Source organism: Octopus bimaculoides, chromosome 9, assembly GCF_001194135.2.
Source record: "Octopus bimaculoides isolate UCB-OBI-ISO-001 chromosome 9, ASM119413v2, whole genome shotgun sequence".
Lineage (NCBI taxonomy): Eukaryota > Metazoa > Mollusca > Cephalopoda > Octopoda > Octopodidae > Octopus > Octopus bimaculoides.
In genome coordinates, this window is record NC_068989.1 from 98979 (window position 1) to 120764 (window position 21786).

At 36.5% G+C, this 21786-nt stretch overlaps 1 protein-coding gene across 1 annotated transcript in view; it reads left to right on the forward strand.

Annotated features, from left to right (window-relative positions):
- LOC106868373 (spectrin beta chain, non-erythrocytic 1) overlaps positions 1–21786 on the forward strand; it is a 183489-nt gene that overhangs the window by 53905 nt on the left and 107798 nt on the right. Inside the window, exons 6-21 of the mRNA XM_052970308.1 lie at positions 1309–1389; positions 2649–2761; positions 3780–3892; positions 4993–5180; positions 6271–6453; positions 6906–6948; positions 7505–7636; positions 10400–10482; positions 11066–11204; positions 13018–13220; positions 14807–14984; positions 16103–16306; positions 16411–16506; positions 17796–17909; positions 18586–18780; positions 20269–20470. Of these exons, the coding sequence (XP_052826268.1) occupies positions 1309–1389; positions 2649–2761; positions 3780–3892; positions 4993–5180; positions 6271–6453; positions 6906–6948; positions 7505–7636; positions 10400–10482; positions 11066–11204; positions 13018–13220; positions 14807–14984; positions 16103–16306; positions 16411–16506; positions 17796–17909; positions 18586–18780; positions 20269–20470 (2267 nt within the window). The remainder of the gene's footprint in view (positions 1–1308; positions 1390–2648; positions 2762–3779; positions 3893–4992; positions 5181–6270; positions 6454–6905; positions 6949–7504; positions 7637–10399; positions 10483–11065; positions 11205–13017; positions 13221–14806; positions 14985–16102; positions 16307–16410; positions 16507–17795; positions 17910–18585; positions 18781–20268; positions 20471–21786) is intronic.

Sequence of the window (21786 nt, forward strand, 5' to 3'; positions counted from 1 at the left end):
ATATATATATATATATATATATAATGAAGGTGCATGGCTCAGGCTCACAATTATAAGGAAAAGGGGTTCAATTCCCAGACTAAGTTGTGTGTTGTGTTCTTGAGCAAGGCATTTTATTTCACACTGCTCCAGTTCACCCATTCTGTAGAAATGAGTTACAATGTCACTGGTGCCAAGCTGTATCAGCCTTTGCCTTTTCCTTGGATAACATCAGTGGCATGGAGACTTGTGTCTCAGATGGTAACTTTCTAGGTGCAATCCCAAAGTCATTTATGACTGAAGGGGGTCTTTATCTTTTACCCTTTTATATATATATATTTGTGTCTGTATTTGTCCCCTACCACCAGTTGACAAGCAGTGTTGGTTTGTTTACATCCTTGTAACGGAGCATTCAGCAAAAAGTGACTGAAAGAATAAGTTCTGATCGGTAGTATAGTGGTAAGTATCCCCGCCTGTCACGCGGGAGACTGGGGTTCGATTCCCCGCCGGGGAGGCAACTATTTTTGTCCAACCTATGCTAGCTGGGTCCAACCCATGCTAGCATGGAAAGCGGACGTTAAACGAAGATGATGATGTTGATTTGTTTGATTTTGCCCTTCAAGGTAGTGCCCTACCATGGCTGCATTCCAATGACTGAAAAGAGGTAAAACATAAAAGATACCCAAGTAATTGATTGGTTCTTTATTGTTTTCACCCCAGAAGGATGTAAAGTGAAGTTTAATGCATTGGAATTTGAAGAGTTGATATTTTTCTTATGGGCTGTCAATCTGCCACTCATATAATTTTAATCTTCGGATTTTTTAAATATGCTAGGCCACTGGTTTTAATTGATTAATATCAATTTCTACCCTCATTATTAAATTTACATATATATATATATATATATATATATATATATATATATATATATATATATATATATGAGAGAGAGACAGGTGGGGGAAAGAAGGAGTGACAATTAATACTTTATATACTGTTCCCAAAAAACTGAAAAGCAAACTTGACTTTATTTGGACTTGAACTAGTGCAGAGGGTTGGAACAGAAGCTGTTAGGCTTTCGTATCCAATACTCTAACGGCTCTTCCAAATTACCATTTTATGCACACACACACATATTGCATGCACACATACACATATAAAGTGATAAATGTATTACAAATAGATCACTATGTTGATAAGGTAGGTTGCTAAATAGGTGAGATCAACAATTTAGCTACAGTATTGTGTCTGTGAGAGAGAGACAGATCCAGAAGTTTTTAATACAAAACATTATTACATTATTCTAATTACAATATATTTCCTTTTCAGATACCCTGGTGTACATATTGAAAATTTCACCACTTCTTGGCGCAATGGCCTGGGTTTTAATGCCCTTATTCATGCTCATCGGTAAATTTGGTTCTGCTTCTAAAAGAATTTTTTTTTTGTTTTTCGTTTTGTCTTGCAAGTACTTGGGGACCCTGTCAGTGCAGGTGCCACTTAAAAGCATCCTGTCCACACTGTAAAGTGGTTGGTGTTTGGAAAGGCATCCAGCTGTAAAAACCTTACCAAAACTGATCCCCGACCTGTGCTTGTGTCACATAAAAAACACTAAGTCCACTCTGCTGAGTGGTTGGTGTTAGGAAGGGCATCCAGCTGTAAAGATCCTGCTAAAACAGTTACTGAGGTCTGGTGCAGGCTTCTTCCTGGTCAGCTCTTGTCAAACCATCCAACCCATGCCAGCATGGAAGGCAGATGTTAAACAAGGATGATGATTTTTTTAGTCTAAAGAACATTAGTATCTCTTATTTTTTAAGTGTCTTTTAAAGTTGGGCCTGGTAAATAACTGGGAAAGTTAACATTTGCAAATGTTTTAACCAGTGTGATATTCCATCTGTAACTGAATGTCAATTGGTTGCTTTTGCTTTGATTAAAGCTTATTTAATTAGCTAAAGTTGGAGAAAATTTAAGGTTTGCATTAAACCAAATGCTTATAAATTATTTGAAATATATCGATCTATAAAGTTATATTGGATTAATATATTTGAATAAACAAGGAAATTGTCTCATTAGGATTATTCAAAAAGTAGATCTTAATGTTGTAATTTTAGATTTCTGTTTCCTATAAATGTGAAACTTCATTGTTACACAATACTTTGTGTTTGGGACAGAGTTTGTATGTGATAGCTAAACCTGTCAATGAAGCAGTCAAATATCACTCAAACTATTTAATATCTTTATGAAAAGATATTTTTGTAAAAACAATATGGCCACAGCTAGAATACTGACAGAATGTTTCTAAGCTTCTTGTAAGTCGTGTGTATCCAAATAAAATTAATGAACTTTACTCAAGAACAATAGTAACAATCATCTTAAATTCCTTCTCCAAGTATTTTTCCTTGTCTTCATCTTTATTATTATTTCCAATTTTCCCAAAGCGGCATGCTGGCAGAATGGTTAGCATGCTCGATGAAATGCTTAGTGGTATTTCACCCATCACTACGTTCGGAGTTCAAATTCCGCTGAGGTTGACTTTGCCTTTCATCCTTTTGGGATCGATAAAATAAGTACCAGTTATGTACTGGGATTGATGGAATTGGCTCATCCCCACCTTCCCAAGGCTGCCCTTGTGGCAAAAAATTTGAAATATTTATTTTTCAATTTTTCAGCCCTGAGTTGATTGCTTATGAAGAACTAATACCATCTGAACACATGCCAAATCTGAACAACGCTTTTAATGTGGCAAAGAACATGGGCATCCCCAAAATGTTGGATGCTGAAGGTTAGTTGTTTGTAACTTAATATTATTTTGTTGTAGCATACTGGAAAACCTTTCCCCAAAGAAACACATGGACTTCGAATGGGTATTGAATCTTTGTGGGGTGTTTTTTTTTCCACTAATGTTTGTGTATAATCTGATGAAATGAGAAAGTGCTGCTTCACACTGTTAGACATTTCTTGTCTCTCATCATATTTACATTCTTTCTATTTCGTTGCTATAACTTTTTTTTATGTAGGTATATATTTTTTTTCTTCTTAGTTGAAAATATTTATTGGAATATAACATGGAACAGCTGTAATGGGCTGCTTCATGTTGGCTTATTCATAACAAACAAGTTGTACAGAGTATACTGCAAAGTGAATACTAAAATGAATGGATTTAATTAGAATTACATCCATTGTGAGAACTATTACTGGTATTTTATATCATTACTTTTATGAATGAGAAGAATTAAAGTCAAAACTGTCTTTGCTGGAATTTTTAATTCAGAATTGCAAAATATGCAATCAGATTTTGAAATTTAACCTTTTGGTCTTGGAAAATCAATGCAAAAACACATTCCTGATCCCTGAGAAATCTCACACAATGAAATGGGAATTTCTCCATTTCAATTTTTTAATATCATATTTTATTTTTATTGATTAGAAAACTGGAAGCTAAACTACCCAGCCACACCTTTATATGATGTAGTTATATCAATATGCTATTTTCTTAATGGTGAGCATTTTATATATATATATATATATATATATATATATATATATAATCTTTAAAGATATTAGAATATGAATTAAAACTGATTTATGAATTTAGACATTCAAACATATTTAAATATGATTACTATGACAACCAAGTGATACAAAATTATGCATATGTTTTCTTGCAGTTTTCAACTTATGTTTTATATATATATATATATATATATATATATATATCATAATTAATTAGACTATAAGATGAAGATATATATAAATACCAAAAAGTTATTATTCATTTGAGTATGTGTTGTCTCTTGCAGATGTTGATGTACCTAAACCTGATGAGAAAGTAATCATGACTTATGTATCAGCTTATTACCACTATTTTGCCAAATTAAAGTCTGAATTAACAGGTGGTAAAAGAATTGCCAAGGTAAACCACTTAATAATAAAAGGCTGTCAGATCTGAACTGATACTGTAACCTTTGTTGTCAAATCATTAGATTGGGACAGAAAGGCTTCCTTGTTTTAAAGGTCATCATGTATTTATTAGAATGATACTTTTAGCAAACTTTGAACCCAATTTTGTAAAATTTTTAATCATAACCCTTAAAATAATTTCTAACTTTAGTGCTAAGTTTCAACATCGTTAGAGGAGTAGAGTCAATTTAATCATCTTCCAGCATATATACCTAGTATTCATTTTAACCATCCTGTGGTGGAAAAAGTTCGCTGACAGCTGAAGCCAACGTTGATTAGGTAAGGGGAGATAACTATGTACTTCATGGGATTTAATTGGTACTTTTTATCACTTTTGTAATGATTTCTAGATTTGGCTAAAGATCATTTATTGGGAAGATATCATTGATTAAATTCACCTCAGTGCCTGACAGATGCTTATTTTATTAAATGCTAAAGGGTGGAAATCAAAATGAACTGGAGCAGAATTTGAAATATAAAAGTACTGTGAGGCGATTTGACTTGTGCTCCACCATTCTGCTCTTCACATCCTAATAGCAATAATGAATAAATAAATATTAATGTTTCCTCTAGTATCGAAAAACAGATATTTAACTGATAAGAAATATTTTTAGATCTTGTGGCTCCATGTTCACGTGATAGAAACAAATCCTAGCAGTCCAGATTGATGGTTCATATGGCACCCCTTTACTTCCAATTTATCAATGATGAGGATGGGAGTCTGGTTGTCTTTTGTAATCAGACAAGAAGTATTGAATGTCTGACAATGATGGCTGTAGAAGTGCAAAAGTTGTGGTTATTTTTAATGGAAATGGTTTACTAGCTCTATTTATATAGCTATATTGCTTTGAAAGTGTATCAGTGCAGCTGCCAAATGTAAGTTTGCCTGAAATATCTGTCCTTCACACAGCTTGTAATGTCAGCTCCTGGAGTTTAAATATGAACAAGCTCTTCACTTTAAACTGTTCTGTATATGTCTTATTTTAACTTTAAAGGATATATTCTCATATTGAATAATAAATATTATGAAGCAAATTCTGTAATTTTTTTCAGATTATCAACAACGTTCTTACTTTACGACAAAACCAAAAAGACTATGAATCTTTCACCACTAACCTGATTGAGTGGATTAACAAGAAGATTAAAGAACTGAATGATCGCAATTTTCCCAATTCATATGAGGGTATTAAAAACGAACTTTTAAAATTCAAACAGTACCGAACTGTGGAGAAACCACCAAAGTAGGTTCATTTCTGAGGCTAATAACATAATTTCAGAATTATATTTTTGCTTTTGATGTTGAATTCTATGGCTTTAGTTTTGTTTTTGAATATCTTTAAAGGTGGTATTTTTTTCCATCTCAAAACAATTAGACGAGGTTGTGTGACAGTGTAGATGCTCTCTTACTATCCCATGTTTGTTAATTAATATGCTGTGTAATGATGCAATTTAAAAGTTGTTTAGCAAAAGTCACAGCCTAATTATTTTCATTGGAACTATTTCATTTTATTCTCATCATTCACCCCTACTACAGATTTGGTCACCTAGGTAGCGGAAGCTACTAACTGCTTCTAGTTTCTTCCCCTGGCATGTGATGGGATCTGTTTTCTGTACATCATCTTCAGTGTTTATTGCCTCTGTGTATGTGTCACACACAAAAACTACTTTCTCGGTTAACCTTCCTCTCATATTGCTGCACTTTTTATGTGTCCATAGTTTGCACTGGGTACATCATATGGAGTTTCTACCCACGCCTTTTCTACAGATCGAGCAGGGCCATCTACCTGAAGGCGTTTGTGATTTGACAGCCTTCTTACTTACTAAGACTTTTGGTTTTTGCGAGGTAACCCTAAGGCCCTTCAATTCTAGACCTTGCTTCCACACCCTAAACTTCGTCTCTCATTATTCATAAAATGGTTTTGTGAAAATTATGAATGTCAGACTGATAGTAGCAGGCATAAGTGAACGAAAAGGAGTTTGGCAATGTTATAGTAATGTAGGTTGCAGCTACAACACTTCTTCTTTCCTGCAGAGCTTCACTTTAACAGACCTATGCATGAGCCACTGTAGCTCAGTAGTCTTTCACTCACCCGCACATGCACATGTACTTGCACACGTGCTCATGCATACACACATACACTTATACATACATATGATTAGCACTGAAGTTAGTAGGTCTTGTACCCTAGAAAACAGATATCACCATTATACAAAATCATGTGATTGATTTGAAAGTATCAAAAAAATATTTTAGTTTTCATTTAATTACTTGACCATATCCACTGCAATATCCATTTGTCAATAACTCTTCATCTTTTCATTTTTGTAAAGGTTTAAAGAAAGAGGCCACATTGAAGTTCTTTTCTTCAATATTCAAGCTAACCTGAAAGCAAATGGGCAAAAAGGCTACACACCACCTGAGGGCAAATTAGTTCATGACATTCACACAGCATGGACTAATTTGGAAAAAGCTGAGCATGATCGAGAAATTGTGTTGAGGGATCAACTTAGAAGGTTAATGAAATATAATTCTTGCTTCTTTCTTCTCCTCCTCCTCTTCCTCCTTTTTAAGCTATATATATCCTTGTTGTACCTTTCTGAGTCTGTCATATTTGTCATTCTATGTGTCATTAAACTAATTGTCATATTGTTATTTTTATAATTATTAATCTAGTCGTAGTTTTCACAGGAGTTGTGTAATACTCATCATAAATGTCACTAGTCTTGTTGTATTTGATGTTATGACAAATTGTCGTTGACTGTAGTCTTAATGGCTTTGCTATCAGTAATATTATTTTCACAATTTTCACAAATTTTTCCCTTGCCATAATTCTTGTTGCTATTGCTAAATTTGTCGTTAGTTTAGGATTTAGTACCCAGGATTAAGAAGAAAAAAACTTAGTCTACATTTGTTACGTAACTTAACAATAAAGATTTCTTTACTTTTTTTATGTTTCACTTTTCAGGTTGGACAGATTAGAACGGTTAGCTCAACGATTTCACCAAAAGGTACTGCTTTGATGTGATAATTAAATAATTATTTATTGAGATAATTTAATGTTTGACTAGATTATTCCATTGTCATTGCAAATATAACTCTCTCTCTCTTACTTGCTCTCTCTCTCTCTCTCTCTCTCTCCACTCGCTTAGATTATCTCACACCATCTTGTACAACTAAATACTACTAACTGTACCATATCAACTTTATAGTGCTAAACAATGCTAGATGCTCTTTGATACTAAGTAAACTAAATGATCAAAATTAAGAATTGCATAGACCATAGGCATCTTATATACAATTCTCAAGTCAACTAGTATACTATGGAAATAATGTCTAAAATTTCATGAAGACAGAAGTCTGTAGAAAAAATAAAATTTATAAAATGTCTGATCCATACCAGTATGGAAAACAGACATTAAATGAGGGCGATGCATTTCAATATATGCTGCACTTGTACCTTTATTTGCTATTATTTCACAATGTCCAATATAAAACAAATTTAAATGTGTTTTCTGGGTTATTTTTAAATATTTGAAATAATTTCTTTTTTTTTTTTGTTTCTAGTCTTCCATTCGTGAAACATGGCTTGTGGATATGAATCAAGTTTTAGATGAAGAAATCATCAACACCAATGCCAGTGAAACAGATGCAGTTTTGAAGAAGCATGAAGCAATTAGTGCAGAAATCTTAGCAGGAGTAAGTGTATTAATTTCATACAAGCTTTCTATCTGTGGTTTGTATGCATTTTTTTTTTCTCGTTTTTGATAAATATTAATTGCAAAGTTTTAGTGCGTTGCTTTAAATTAGATTTTAAATATTTCTTTGTAAAGCAAGTTTTAAAGTGATTAATTCTTAATTTAAAATTTATTTATCAGTTGAAAGTAACATCATTTTTGACAACTTCTTACTTATTTTGGGTGGACATACACACACACACACACACACACACACACCATGCCTTTGGAACTGCAACCACCATTAAAATGATTTTATTTTCTGTTTTTGCCATTTTATTGTATTCCACATCAAATTGTTGGATCAGGTGATGAAAGTTACGGAGAGGGTCATAGCCCAACTAATTCGGAAGAGAGTTGGTCGAGATGAGATGCAGTTTGGGTTCGTGTCAGCGAGAAGTACCACTGATCCTATATTTCTGGTAGGATTGCTGCAGGAGAAATTCCTAACCAAAGATATACATCTGTACTTGGCTTTCGTTGGCATGGAGAAAGCCTTTGACAGGGTCCCCCGATCCCATATTTGGTGGTAAATGCAGAAACTGGAGATAGATGAATGGTTGGCGAGAGCTGTACAAGCCATGTACAGGAATGCTGTCAATAAGGTGAGGGTTGGCAACAAGTATAGTGAAGAATACCAGGCAGAAGTTGGAGTTCACCAAGGATCAGTCCCCTCTTATTCATCCTAGTCATCCAGTGAAAGAGGAATTTAAGACAGGCTGTCCCTGGGAGCTTCTCTATGCTGATGACCTTACTCTAATAGTTGAGTCACTACCAGAACTAGAGAAGACGTTTCAGGTGTGAAAGCAAAGTCTAGAATCGAAGGGCCTTCGTCAATCTAGCAAGTCTTAGTTAGTAAGAAGGCAGACAAATCACAAATCCCTTCAGGTAGATGGTCCTGCTCAATCTGTAGAAAAAGCATAAGTAGAAACTCCGTAAGATGTACCCAGTGTAGGCTATGGACACATAAGAGGTACAGCAATATGAGAGGAAGGTTAACTCGGAAGATAGTTTTTGTGTGTGGCAGATGCACAGGGGCAATAAACACTGAAAATGTGCAGAAAACAGCTTCCATCACATGCCAGGAAAATAAATTAGAAGTAGTTAATTGCTTCCATTACCTAGGTGACCAAGTCAGTGGCAGGGGTGGATGCTCTCAGAGCATAGCTGCTGGAATAAGAATAACTTGGGCAAAGTTCAGAGATCTCCTACCTCTGCTGGTAACGAAGGGCCTCTTGCTCAGAGTGAAGGGTTGACTGTATGACGCATGTGTGTGAACAGCCATGCTGCACAGCAGTGAAACAAAGAAATGAAGCTAGTATGCTCTGCTGGATGTGTAATATTAGTGTGCATACACGACAGTGTAAGCACCTTGAGAGAAAAGTTGGACATAAGAAGCATCAGATGTGGTGTGCATGAGAGTCAATTGCACTGGTATGGCCATGTGTTGCATATGGATGAGGACAGCTGTGTGAAGAAGTGTCACACCCTAACAGTGGAGGAAACCTGTAGAAGAGGTAGTCCCAGGAAGACCTGGGATGAAGTGGTGAAGCACAGCCTTTGAATTGGGCTTCACAGAAGCAAGGACAAGTGACCAAGGCCTTTGAAGATATGCTGTGCATGAGAAGACCCGGCAAACCAAGTGAGATTGTAGCCGTGGTTGATGCTAGTGTTGCATAACCAGCCCATTTAAAAGTACCCTTTGATCGTCAGGCAATATGCTGTGCTGAGAAAACCTGTTGAGTCAAGTGAGGTCATAGTCTTGGCTGATGCCAGTGCCACCTGACTGGCACCTGTGCCACCTGACTGGCACCTGTGCCGGTGGCATGTAAAAAGCACCATTAGTGTGTGGCTGATGCCAGTGCCAGTGACACGTAAAAAGCACCATTCAAGCATGGTCGATGTCAGTGCTACCTGACTGGACCCTATGCTGGTAGCATGTAAAAAGCTCCCACTACACTCTCTCGGAGTGGTTGGCACTAGGAAGGGCATCCAGCTGTAAAAACCTTGCCAGATCAGATTGGAGCCTCGTACAGCCTCCTGGCTTGCTAGTCTTCTGTCAAACCGTCCAACCCATGCCAGCATGGAAATCAGATATTAAATGATGCTATTCTGAAACATTTGTAATTCTCATTAGGAAAAATTCTTACTCCCCCAGTGGTGCCTCAACACATTAGTGACAGTAGTCTCCACCCTAGACGTGACTGCCCCACACACAAGAGAAGGGTAGTTAATCTCTGCCATTCTGTATAGACTACAGCTTCACACATGTTGGTTGTTCAGCTTCAATTTTAATCCTAACAGTATCAAGTCTGGTTGCTCCCATGTGGAGACTGCTGTCACAAATGTGTTGAGTCTCTGCTGGGTGATGACTGAGCAACTGGCCCACAACTGCACTTCACCCTGCTGTTGTGTGTGGTGCAGTGAACTGATGTTGCTGAATACGCTACATCAGAGGTTGCCATTAATGTGGTGGTAAATCCTTCTCAACATAATCAGAGCACATGGACCTAAGAATAAAGAAAAGAACTGCTGTTCATTTCACAGCCATTAACATGTAACATGAGCTGAGTAACAAAGGCTTAAAATATAAAGTCTATCTAAAATTTTGTTTCTGTCTGTTAGTCTTCCAATATCTGAGAGGTGCCAATTGTTCTACATGTCCACAAACTTTGTCATATGGAGTGAAGTCAAACTGTTATTAAAATTAATATTTTTATTTCAGAAAGACCGTTTCAAACGAGTCAATGAACTAGCAGAAGAACTTATTAGAGAGAACTATCAGGATCGAGCAACTGTGAAAAAACGGTATGTTTAAAATACGTTTTAATAATATCTTGGTTAGTGGGGAAACATATCTGTATAAGTAAAGGCCTCACATGTTCATCTTCAGCATTACAGTCACCTAGGATTAAACATCTCTTCACTGCTATTTTCATCATTGTAAATTTATTTATGTATTTCTACTATGGCATGAAATGTGGAGGCACATGGCCTAGTGGTTAGATTAGCGGACTCACGGTTGATGGATCACGGGTTAAAATCTCAGATGTGTGTGTTTATGAGCGAAACACCTAAGCTCCACGCAGCTTTGGAAGAAGGTAATGGTGAACTTCTGACTCTTTCACCACAACTTTCTCCCACTCTTTCCTCCTGCTTCTATCAGCTCACCTGTGACAGACCAGCATCCCGTTCAAGTGGGGAACCTATATGCCAGTGAAACCGGGAAAACGGCCCTTATGAGCTAGTCATGGCTCAAGAAGGAACAAACAACAACATTATGGCATGAAAATAGTTTTCTAAGTTAATTCAAGTGTGTGACAGTAACAATGATTGTAGGATTTTGTAGAATAAAAATGTGTCTCTATTTACTATGTTCTGATTTCCCCAGAAACGATGCAATAACAAAAAACTGGAAGAAGTTATTGACTACATTAGAAGAACGCAAGAAAAGCATCAGTGCATTGGAAAATGGAATGATTTTCCTACGAGAGATTGATGGAGTCGATGAAGAACTCAAAGAATGTAAAGTAAGTTAATCCTTTTTTTAAATTACAGAAGTCTTAGTGGCCAATGTTTAACCTGTGTTTCTATAGCTTTAAGAAACAGAGATTTCTCTGGAAAAGTACAAGTTTTATTACCAGTAACCTTTATTAGCAAAACCTTATTTTTCCCGACAAAATTAATTGAGGCAATTTAGAATTATCTCTCTAGAAATAATGTCAACTTTCACTTCATGAATCAGTTGTATATTTTATCTACTAGGCTATTTTGTCGCTGCAGTTTAGTTTACATCATTTGGTTGTGATAAACTGTTATATTAAGAGTATAGAGGAACAATTTCATTGTTCTGTGTTCAATTCCATCTGCTGTAGGAACAGTGTTTCAGTTTGAAATAAATGCCAGTAATATTCACTGGGCTATTTTCATCTTGGTTTAGGGCTTGTTATACTGTTGTTGCTTAATTTGTAACATTTCAACAATATCAAAGTAAAACCTTTATTTAATATAGCTTAAAAGCCATACTCTATGCGGACTTTTAAGTTAGCTCCTGTGGTGGGCTATTTGGGTTTTCAACCCCAAACTGAAGAGAGCAATAATAATAAAACATTTATCGGTATCCTCCTACCATCTCAGATTGATATCACAGAGTATCACGTTTGGAGAATTTTGTATCACTGTGACATTTGGGGATCATTGAAAAACAGCAGGATAAACAATATTCTTTGTTGACAGATAGAATGTCGCGTTTATTATTGTAGGTAATGGAGGTAACTGTCACAAAGTTTGGGTATTAAATTCAAAAAGCTTTGGTCAGTTTTCTCGCACAGAATGTTGTGTTTATTATTATAGCTAAGGAAGGAAATTCTTGTAAACCATTTGAAACCTCTCACGGTTGCTTTATCTGCTAGAAATAGTAGCCCAAATGCTCTTACATCAGATCCCAGTGCTGGATGTTCAAGAACCAAATGAAGGTCAGATTTTCGATCCCAGGATCATTCTGATTCCAAAAAGGTATATGTCTATATATAGCAAATGTAGACTGAGATAGAGGAGGGGTTCCAGATGGACAGGCAGAATTTCACTTTTATTTATAGAGATTTCTCTGAGTTGTATGAATCCGATATAAACAGGTATACTTAATTGACTTGACATCATTACCACCTGATACTTACATTATAACTGTGGAAAGGTGTACAGCATAATTAATACATTAACACAATTATTCCAGCTCTCTGTTGGTTTGTATTGTCTGGCCTTTTGAAAGTCATTTGTTGATTTGGTCAGTTTCATGTTAGCATACTAATCTATAATATGAATCTTGCTGTTACAAAGGTGAATTCTACTTCTCAATGGCTTAGTCCATCTAACAGTAAATAGGTTCAGTGGAACAGCAGGGCTGCTGAATAGTTGACATAGACTGTTTGTTGTATTGAACCAATTACTGTCAGGAGTAAAGTCCAAAGCAGGCTCATCTAGAGTATTTCTTAGCCCCTTCATATGTTGACAACTAAAACAAGTTTCCCTCCATTATAACATGTCTCTCTAATATTGGTGATTAGAAAAAATTATCATTACTATTTTCCATGTGTCTACAGGAAAGCACTTCTAGTCTTCCAAATATTGTGGCACCAAATATCTTAATATCTTATGCAACTCATTTTCACCCTGTCTCATTTATCATCTGCATGATGTGTCCATACTGGTGCAACAGCTTCTACACACATTAGCCAATCATTTTAATGCTCCTTTCTCTCTCTCTCTCTCTCTCTCTCTTAATCCAATTTCTGATTGTCTTTTAAGTTTTTTCTAAAAAATCATCTAAATTTTTTTTTCTTACAGGCAAAAGTCACTTCAGAAGTGCCATTAAAACATCTGCAAGCAGTTGAGGATGCCTTACAGAAGCATGATTTAGTTGAAACTCAGATGTCAGTCTTATCAAAACGACTCTCTAATCTGCAGGATAAAGTTCAGAAAGTCGATAAAGACACGGGTCAACCACTCTTGTTAAACCGAACCAAAGAAGTCACTGAAGAGCTTAAACTGTGAGTTGGTTTTCTTGGTATTTGGTGGGTGGAGGATGAGATTTAGATCTAAGTTATTTAGTTGGGCTTTATTATGTATGAGTTATAAATTTTTGAGGGAAATGAAACTGGCAAAACTATTTCTGTTTTTTTGGAAAGTCATGCTTCCCACTGCAATTCAGTTCAAGTTTAATGTAGATTTCACTAACCAGGATTTGTTATTTCTGTTCTCATGTCTTACAAATTGCAGAAACCAAGAGTTTGTGCTTTACTCCCATTTCTGTAGTTGCCAACCCTCACCTGATTTCAAGTAAAGCAATATTTCTGATCATTAGGATATGTTTCCACATTAAAGTACAAAGAGTACCATTGGTATATTGATGATGCTTGTTTATGATTAGCACATTATGTCAAGAGAGAGAGAGAGAGAGAGCGACACACACACACACAAACACACACACACACACACACACACACACACACACACACACACACACACACACACACACACACACACACACACACACACAAAGTCTGCTCCAATTTTTAAACATTTACAAAAGAACATTCATTTTGGGGCAATATTTTGCTTTCTTTGCGTATCAGAAGGTAGGCTTTCATAGCAGAAATGTATCATCATTTAACATTTGCCTTCCATCTTGACATGGGTTGGATGGTTTGATAGGAGCCGGCACCAGATTTCTGTGTCTATTTGACAGGTTTTCTACAGCTGGATGCCCTTCTTAACACCGACCACCCAACAGAGTGGACTGAGTGCTTTTTATGTGGCACAAGCAAGGTTAGTTTTACAGCTGGATGCCCTTCAAAATGTCAACCACTTTACAGTGTGGACTAGATGCTTTTTTATGTGGCAGGGTCACCAAGTAACTTGCAAGACAAAAATCCTTTGAGAGGGGAGGGTCATTGGAGGAGATGATCTCATGTCAGAGGATGAAAGGTTAGACAGAAACAAGTATCTTGCTGTAGAGGAGATACATGGTTACCTGAACAGAGAGAGAGATCAAGAATGAGGACGGAAACGGGTGTGCTGTTGTAAAGGAGATACACAGCAAGATAAGGAGAGAGAGATTGGGAGACAGCAAGAATGCAAATGAGAGGAGGAGGGGGATGGTGGAAAGGGCTGGGCATAGTCACAAGGCACGGGGATCAGGTTATAAATTGAATGGTCAAGTAAAAGAAAAGAGAGGTAGATGGTGGCGGATGCCAGGGCTTACCCTAGAGGTACGGAGATCATAAGTGACAGGGCATTGCCAAAGAAGCGTATTACTGGTATTTAAAATACATTTAACGTAATTTGTCATATATGATATGATATAATAAAGATTTCTACACAGTAAATTATATTTCCTTCATATAATCAAATGAGGTGCTAGCCATTCTTGAAATAATATAATGTTGAACTAAATACTTTACCATAGTTAATTCTTTGTCCATTTGGGATCGCTCTAATTAGATACCTGTAATATGCTGGATACCAAGTAAGTAGAAAAACACTTTGTTTCTAATTGACAAATTATTACAGTTGTATTAAAATGATTATTGCTGAAATTTTGTTTGTTTTTAAATTATTTCCATTCTATATCTAGTGTGCAACAGTTGGTGGCAGAAAAACAAGATAAATTGAAGAAATCTCTCCAGTATTTCCAGTTTCTTCAGGATCTCCAAGAAGAAGATCAGTGGGTTGATGAAAAAACCAAAATCTTGAAAACTAAGGCTCTCTCTAAGGATCTGAAGGCAGCTTTGCGTACACTGAAGAAATACGAGGTAATATATTTCATTCCAACCCTTTGAATATTTAAATTCACTTTTGATTTTTGGTGATCACAGTTTGAAATTTTGGGGAAATTTGGAAATACTTTGAAAGGGATAAGTTTCCAGCAATTTAATTTCAATGGATGGTTAGTGTGGTATGATGTCAGTGCCTGCACACACCACACTAGCACGGACTTATTTTAACATGTAAAAAAACATTTATAGAATAGCATTGTTGCTGTATAGAAAATTATATGAAAACATTTTAAGAATATTTTCTACTCTAGACACAAGGCCTGAAATTTGTGGGGAGGGGGCCAGTCGATTAGATCAACTCGAGTACGCAACTGGTACTTAATTTATCGACCCCCAAAGGATGAAAGGCAAAGTCGATCTTGGCAGAATTTGAACTCTGAACGTAAAAGATGAAATACCACTAAGCATTTCACCCGGCATGCTAACGTTTCCACCAGCTTGCTGCCTTAGACACAAAGAATATTGTATGATGGTTTCACAATAACCTTTAGAATTTCTTTAAATATCACTGTCATATCAGAATCAAACATGAATTTCATTTGTAGATAGACAACTTTTGATTTTTAATTGTCATTAATATTTGTAAATAACACAGAAGAATGTAACAATTGATGCATTGTCTTTGTTTTCACATCATTGTGGCATTGTCTCCTGTAGGTAGTATAATTAAATCAATTCATTCTAAACAGTGGCTAAGTTTGTGTACTGTTTGGGGGTTAATGCTGTTTTTAGAATTTTAATAACTCAGAAAATATGGTGAAAAAATCAATGTTGTAATAAGGGGAACAAATATTGATCCCTTAATTAGATATAAGGTTAGATATTGTAATTAGTAAATTAAACTTACCTCAGACTATAAAAGGTATTTTATTGCCCCTGGGGGGAAGGAAAGGTAAATCAATAAAATATAGTATTTGACCATGAAACTATGAATTTTGTTTGTCACTCAGTTATCTCTGTCATTTCCTCTAACATGCTGAATAAATAGAAGAAAAAGAGAATATTTATATTTGTACTTTTTTTGCTAAGGATTTAAGTATATAAGTAATAGTTTGATTTTGTTTGCTTTTTCCCCTCTTTTAATTTGTTCAAAGGCTCAAGAAGCTGAAGTTAATGTCCATGATCAACTTGGAAAATCACTCTTAGCAACAGGTGCTAAGTTAAGATCTGCAGGATATTCTTTCCCATCAAAGGATGGTACTGACAGACTGAAAAAGTTTGAGGACAAATGGCAACAACTGAGAGAGCTGCTGCGAATCCGCAGAGTTTGGTTGGAAGACTCCATAGAAGCTCAGCAAGTAAGACTATTTGCTTTTGTGTATCATCATCATCATCATCATCTGTATTGATTATCTTAAATATTTGCTATCTCCTGATTCTTAATTTTATTCTGTTGCTTTAGTTTTATGCTGATGCAAATGAGGCTGAGTCTTGGATGAAGGACAAGTTGACTGTGGTGTGCAGCAATGACCGTGGCCGTGATGAAACTAGTGCCAAGGTAATGAATACATGTATTTTATCTTTTGCTGTTTTCTAGTAGAATCTACTTTTTCATACCAACAATTTTTATTAGCCTTGATCAAGCAGTTCTTTGATCAAAGGCATTCTAGTTCTTTTTCTAAGCTGCTAGAATGTGATTTCAGGGAGATTTGGTTGTTATTTCTAGCCAGTTTAGTAACTACACATAGAGGCTCACTCACTAACATCAGTTTATCATAGGTTGACCACAGAAATAATAGATACAGGGGATGTGATGAAATAGATTATATTGATATTAGATAATGAAATGCTATAGAGTGTCAAAAGAGGGGGAAATATGCTGTTCGGTGGGTGTGGCTAGTTTTATTACTTTGGATAAATGGACATTGGTGTTATGAGCTAATAATGGCTGTCTTGAAGTTAAGCTTGCAAAAAGAATATTTCATAGACTAATAATATTTCTTCTGCATCCTTCCACCTTCCCCAACTCGTGCATCATTGGTCATTCCACTTGTCCCTTATCTGCCACCCCTTCCATCTACCCTTCAACTCTATCTTTACAGTTACCTACCCACCCTCCCTGCTCTCAACCCCCATTTCTCCCACACTATACACTCTTGAACCCCCCCCCCCCCGCCGATCATTTTCACTCTTCCGCATGTCACTAGCCATGTGGCTCCTTTAGTATGAGAAAAGGGATGGGGGCAGTAGCCTTGTGGTTTCTCTGTATGGCTACTGCCCTCCTTTCTCTTGTACTTCTCACCTCCCACCATAAAGCTGCTCCGCACCGTCCAGCTTTATAGTCTTGCAAGCAGCATGTTGGGTAGTATGAACACAAGCATTTAGTCCATGCTGTAAAATGGTTCGGGTTAGGAAAGGCATCCAGCCATAGAAACCATGTCAAAGCAAAAACTGGAGTGCAATACTGTCCTTGGACCCATTGGATCCTGTCAAGCTGTCCAACCCATGCCAGCAGGAAGCTTGAATATTAATTGATGATAGCACTATATGGTTTTTCTTTTTATGATTTTAGTCAAACTCTTAAAAGACTGCTAAACTGTATAATCTAAAGAGTACAAGACTTTGAGTTGTGTAGACTAATCAGTTGGAATTGGAATTCTTAGTATTGCCAATTTCTTGCTTTGATCATCATTAGACACCTGATTCCTTCATAGCATGACACCCATCACCACTGTCATGATTTATGACACAGTTAAACTAATTAGAGAGGTTAATATCTTAAGATTTTAATGGATCGTATATTTGTTATTTTGTCTCCTCCTTTAAAACTCTTCGTTTCTTTTCTAGGCATTGCTGGTGCGACACCATCGACTTATGAAAGAAATTGATGCTTTTAGTCCTGAGATTGAACGTCTTCGAGAACTTTCTATTCTTATGACCAAAGCTGCCAGTGAACACAATGTAAGTTTTATTTAGAATCAATCATTGAACACCATTCAATAAATTGTTAAATACGAGGTTGGCAGGAACTTAAATGTCTTTAACATATTAATGGCTGTTTATACCTGAGTAATTTAGTCTTTCACTTCATGCCTGTTATATTGATCAAAATTCTCTAGGTTTACACGGTCAGTCTTTCTTTTCTGGTTAGACACACGTTGACGTTGTTGCCCCCTTTTCATCATTTCCATTCCTGTTCTTTAGATCTCACATCCCTACCTATTATACCCTGTCACTTGTTGCCTGACTAATAATCTGGTCTATCTGCAGAAACTGGTTCGATTATTTTTTATGGCTTCAAGAGAGAAAGGTTGGCACATAATGTTTTTTTTCCCCTTTTTTGAAGGGATGAGGGAAAGGAGCTGAGATTTGTGGGTAGAAAAGGGGAGTTTATTCTCAGATCATAGACCTGGACTGAATAGACTCTGCTAAAGTGTTTATACCAGAGTGGACTCGGGTATAAACAGCCATGTGTCAAATTGATACTGTTAAACTGGGTCCTGAATTTAGTTTCATAATCATTCAATTGTCATATATGAATAGAAATCCGTTTTGAGTCATAAATCGAGTAAAACTAAAACTGTGACATGCTTTGAACTTTTCCGTTGTTGTTGTTTAATCTACTCTCACTCTTTAGATATCACCTGATAAATTTGTACGCTACATGGAAAATGGTGAAAATGATGCTGATGAACTCGATTCTGAAGTGGAGCCAACAGTTGTGGAAAAAGAAGTTTATAAAGATGTCTTAGTTAAAAAAGAAATACCACAAGTTAAAGTATTATTTGGCTATCAAAACCCTAAAGATGGTAGTAGCATTAATAAAGGAGAAGTGAGTATAGAAATATATATTCTGAAAATTTCTAGAATTGAAGAAAATTGAATTCATTGTTGTTATTATTATCATTAAGGCAGTGAGCTGGCAGAATTGTTACCATGCCAGGCAAAATGCTTAGCAGCATTTTGTCCGTCATGTTCTGAGTTCAAATTCTGCTGAGGTCAACATTGTTTTTATCTTTCCAGGGTCGATAAAGTAAGTACCAGTTGAGTACTGGGGTTGATGTGATCAACTTATCCCTCCCGACAAATTTCAGGCCTTGTGCCTATTGTAGAAAGGATTCTTATAACAGAATTGTTAGCCTGCCAGGCAAACTGTTTTGCGGCATGTTGTCTGCCTTCACATTCTGAGTTCAAATTCTGCCAAGGTTAACTTTGCCTTTCATCCTTTCGGCATCAATGAAAAAAGTACCAGTTATGTACTGGGGTTGATGTAATTGAATTTCTCCCTCCCCCAAAGCTTTAGGCCTTGTGCCTATAGTAGAAAGGATTATTGTTATTATCATTATGATTATTGAGTGAGAGCAACATATGCCATCAAAATGACACTGGGGTACCAATATACAAAGCCTAATATACCCAACATGACTACTTGTTTGATAAGGGTACACCTGCCACATGCATCACAACCACATGTGCGCAACATGGTGATGTGATATATCGAGATAAACAGTGCATGACTGTATTAGAATTTTCTTTAGGTTGAGTAACCCATCCCACTCAAAAGGTCCCTGAATAAGGGTTGTTTAAGGATGATGAACAAAACACCCATGTTTCCAGAGGTGAATTATTCAAATCCCAAAGAATTCCTCCCAACACATGGCTATGGTGCTCCCCTACTACATCTGCTTGTGGTCAGAGATGCACATATTGTTAGCACCTAAGAGACATGCTCGACTGGTTTACCCATATCTTTATCAAATTATCTAAGTTTAAAGTCATATTGAGGAGTTGTTTGTGAACAAATAGAATTTGAATTTTTCAATCAATTAACAATTTTATAAATATGTATCAAGGTTAGTATAACTAAAATTTGGAGGATTTAAAAATTTTTAAATGATAAATATATATATATATATATATATATATATATATATATATATATATATATATATATTCTGATTTCTTTTTATAAAAAATGTGTTTGTTGGCATTGATATTGTGAAAAGAATCTGAACTATTAATAGCTTATTTGTATAAAAAGGATTATGCTATAACTAGCGTTAATAACCCTTGATTAGTTTTTCTACAAAGACAAGTTATTTTACAATAAGAATTATTTCAGTTAGCCATAAAATTGTAGCTAAGCCTTATTTCATAAGGCAGTCTGTTGATTTCTGACTTTAACTATGGTTAAGGTCACTTTATCACCTGGTCGCTGTGTAATGAATATCAAGTTTTCTTGCTTTTAATTTTCTAACCTGTCAACAGTGACTTCTTTTGTTATTTCATTTGTATATTGTATTCCATGATAATTGCAAAGGTGGCTGATTTGATTAAGAAAGCCAACGAAGAATGGTGGTGGGTAATGAAAGCTGATGGCACAGGGCTGTATGTTCCCAAAACGTATGTGAAAGAAACAGCTCCTCGTGTTGTCCAAGAAACAAGGAAGAAGTTGGTTTCAGTAAAAGAAATTGTCAAATCGCCAGCCGCTGCACCCTCCCCATTGCATAGAACGCCATCTGGTGAGTAATTGATAATGCAATTAGTTTTGTGTTAATTGTGAAATGTGTGGTGGATGAAATTTTGATATTATATTCTGTCCCTTTGGTAAGACATTCTGTTTTTCACAATCTAGGAAATAACATGGAATCAAGACAAGGAAAGATAGTGTTCTGAAACCCCTGTTCCACCTAAGCCATTTGGGGAAATAGATATTGAAGAGATATTAAATGACAGGGAAATTTCTTTACCAGCTTGTGGTTCTGGGTGTGGCACTCTGGACAGATGTTTTCTATACCTTTAAGTTGACCAATTTTTTATGAGTAGTATTAGGTAGATGAAAACTTTGTAGAAGCCTATATATGCTTACATCACCATCATCATCATCCGTTTTTTTCATGCTAGCATGAGATGGATGGTTTGACCAGAGCTAGCAAGCTGGGGAGCTGCACCAGGCTCTAAGTCTGATTTGGCATAGTTTCTACTGCTGGATGCCCTTCCTAACATCCCAACCACTTTACACGGTTTGCTGGGTGCTTTTAATGTGGTACAGCACAAGAGCTTTTACATGACACTGGAATGAGTGCTTTTTATGTGGCACTGACACAGGGGCTCTTGCAGGCCAATCCTCTTCACCGGGAGGTGGAGGGAGTGGACGTGACACTTCTACTGTGGAGTATGAGTCTTCTTGAGTATAGCAAGGCACTGGGTATCTCAGTCCTTTGTCATCTCATCTGAAAGGTTCAGTATCCTGAGGTCATTCTTCAGCACTGCGTACCATGTCTTCCTGGGTCTCCCTCTTCCATGTGCTCCATCTACTTTGAGAGATTGGAACTTCTTTATGGAGCTCTCAGCATCCCTCTACATCACATGACCAAACCAACCCAGTCTTGTCTCTTGTACACAATAACTAATTCTTCTTATGCCTAACTTCTCTCTGAAAGCACTAGCACTCTATCAAACATGTACACTTACATTACACATCCAGCGGAACATACTAGCCTCATTCCTCTCTAACCTTTGCATGTCCGATGCATTCAGGGCCCTCATCTCACAACCATGTAGAATTACTGTCCGTATAGTGAAGCACAACCTTCGAACAGGGGCAATAACAAGCGACTGAGACTTTGGAGATATGCTGTGCTTGAGAAGACTTGTTGAGTCAAGTGAAATAGTTGTCGTGGCTGATGCCAATACTGCCTGACCTAACCCTAACCCTAACCCAAACCCTAAGCACCATTTGAGTGTAGTCAATGCCAGTGTCGCTTGACTGGTTCCCATGCCAGTGGCACATAAAAAGCTCCATTTGAGCATGGTCAATGCCAGTGTCGCTTGACTG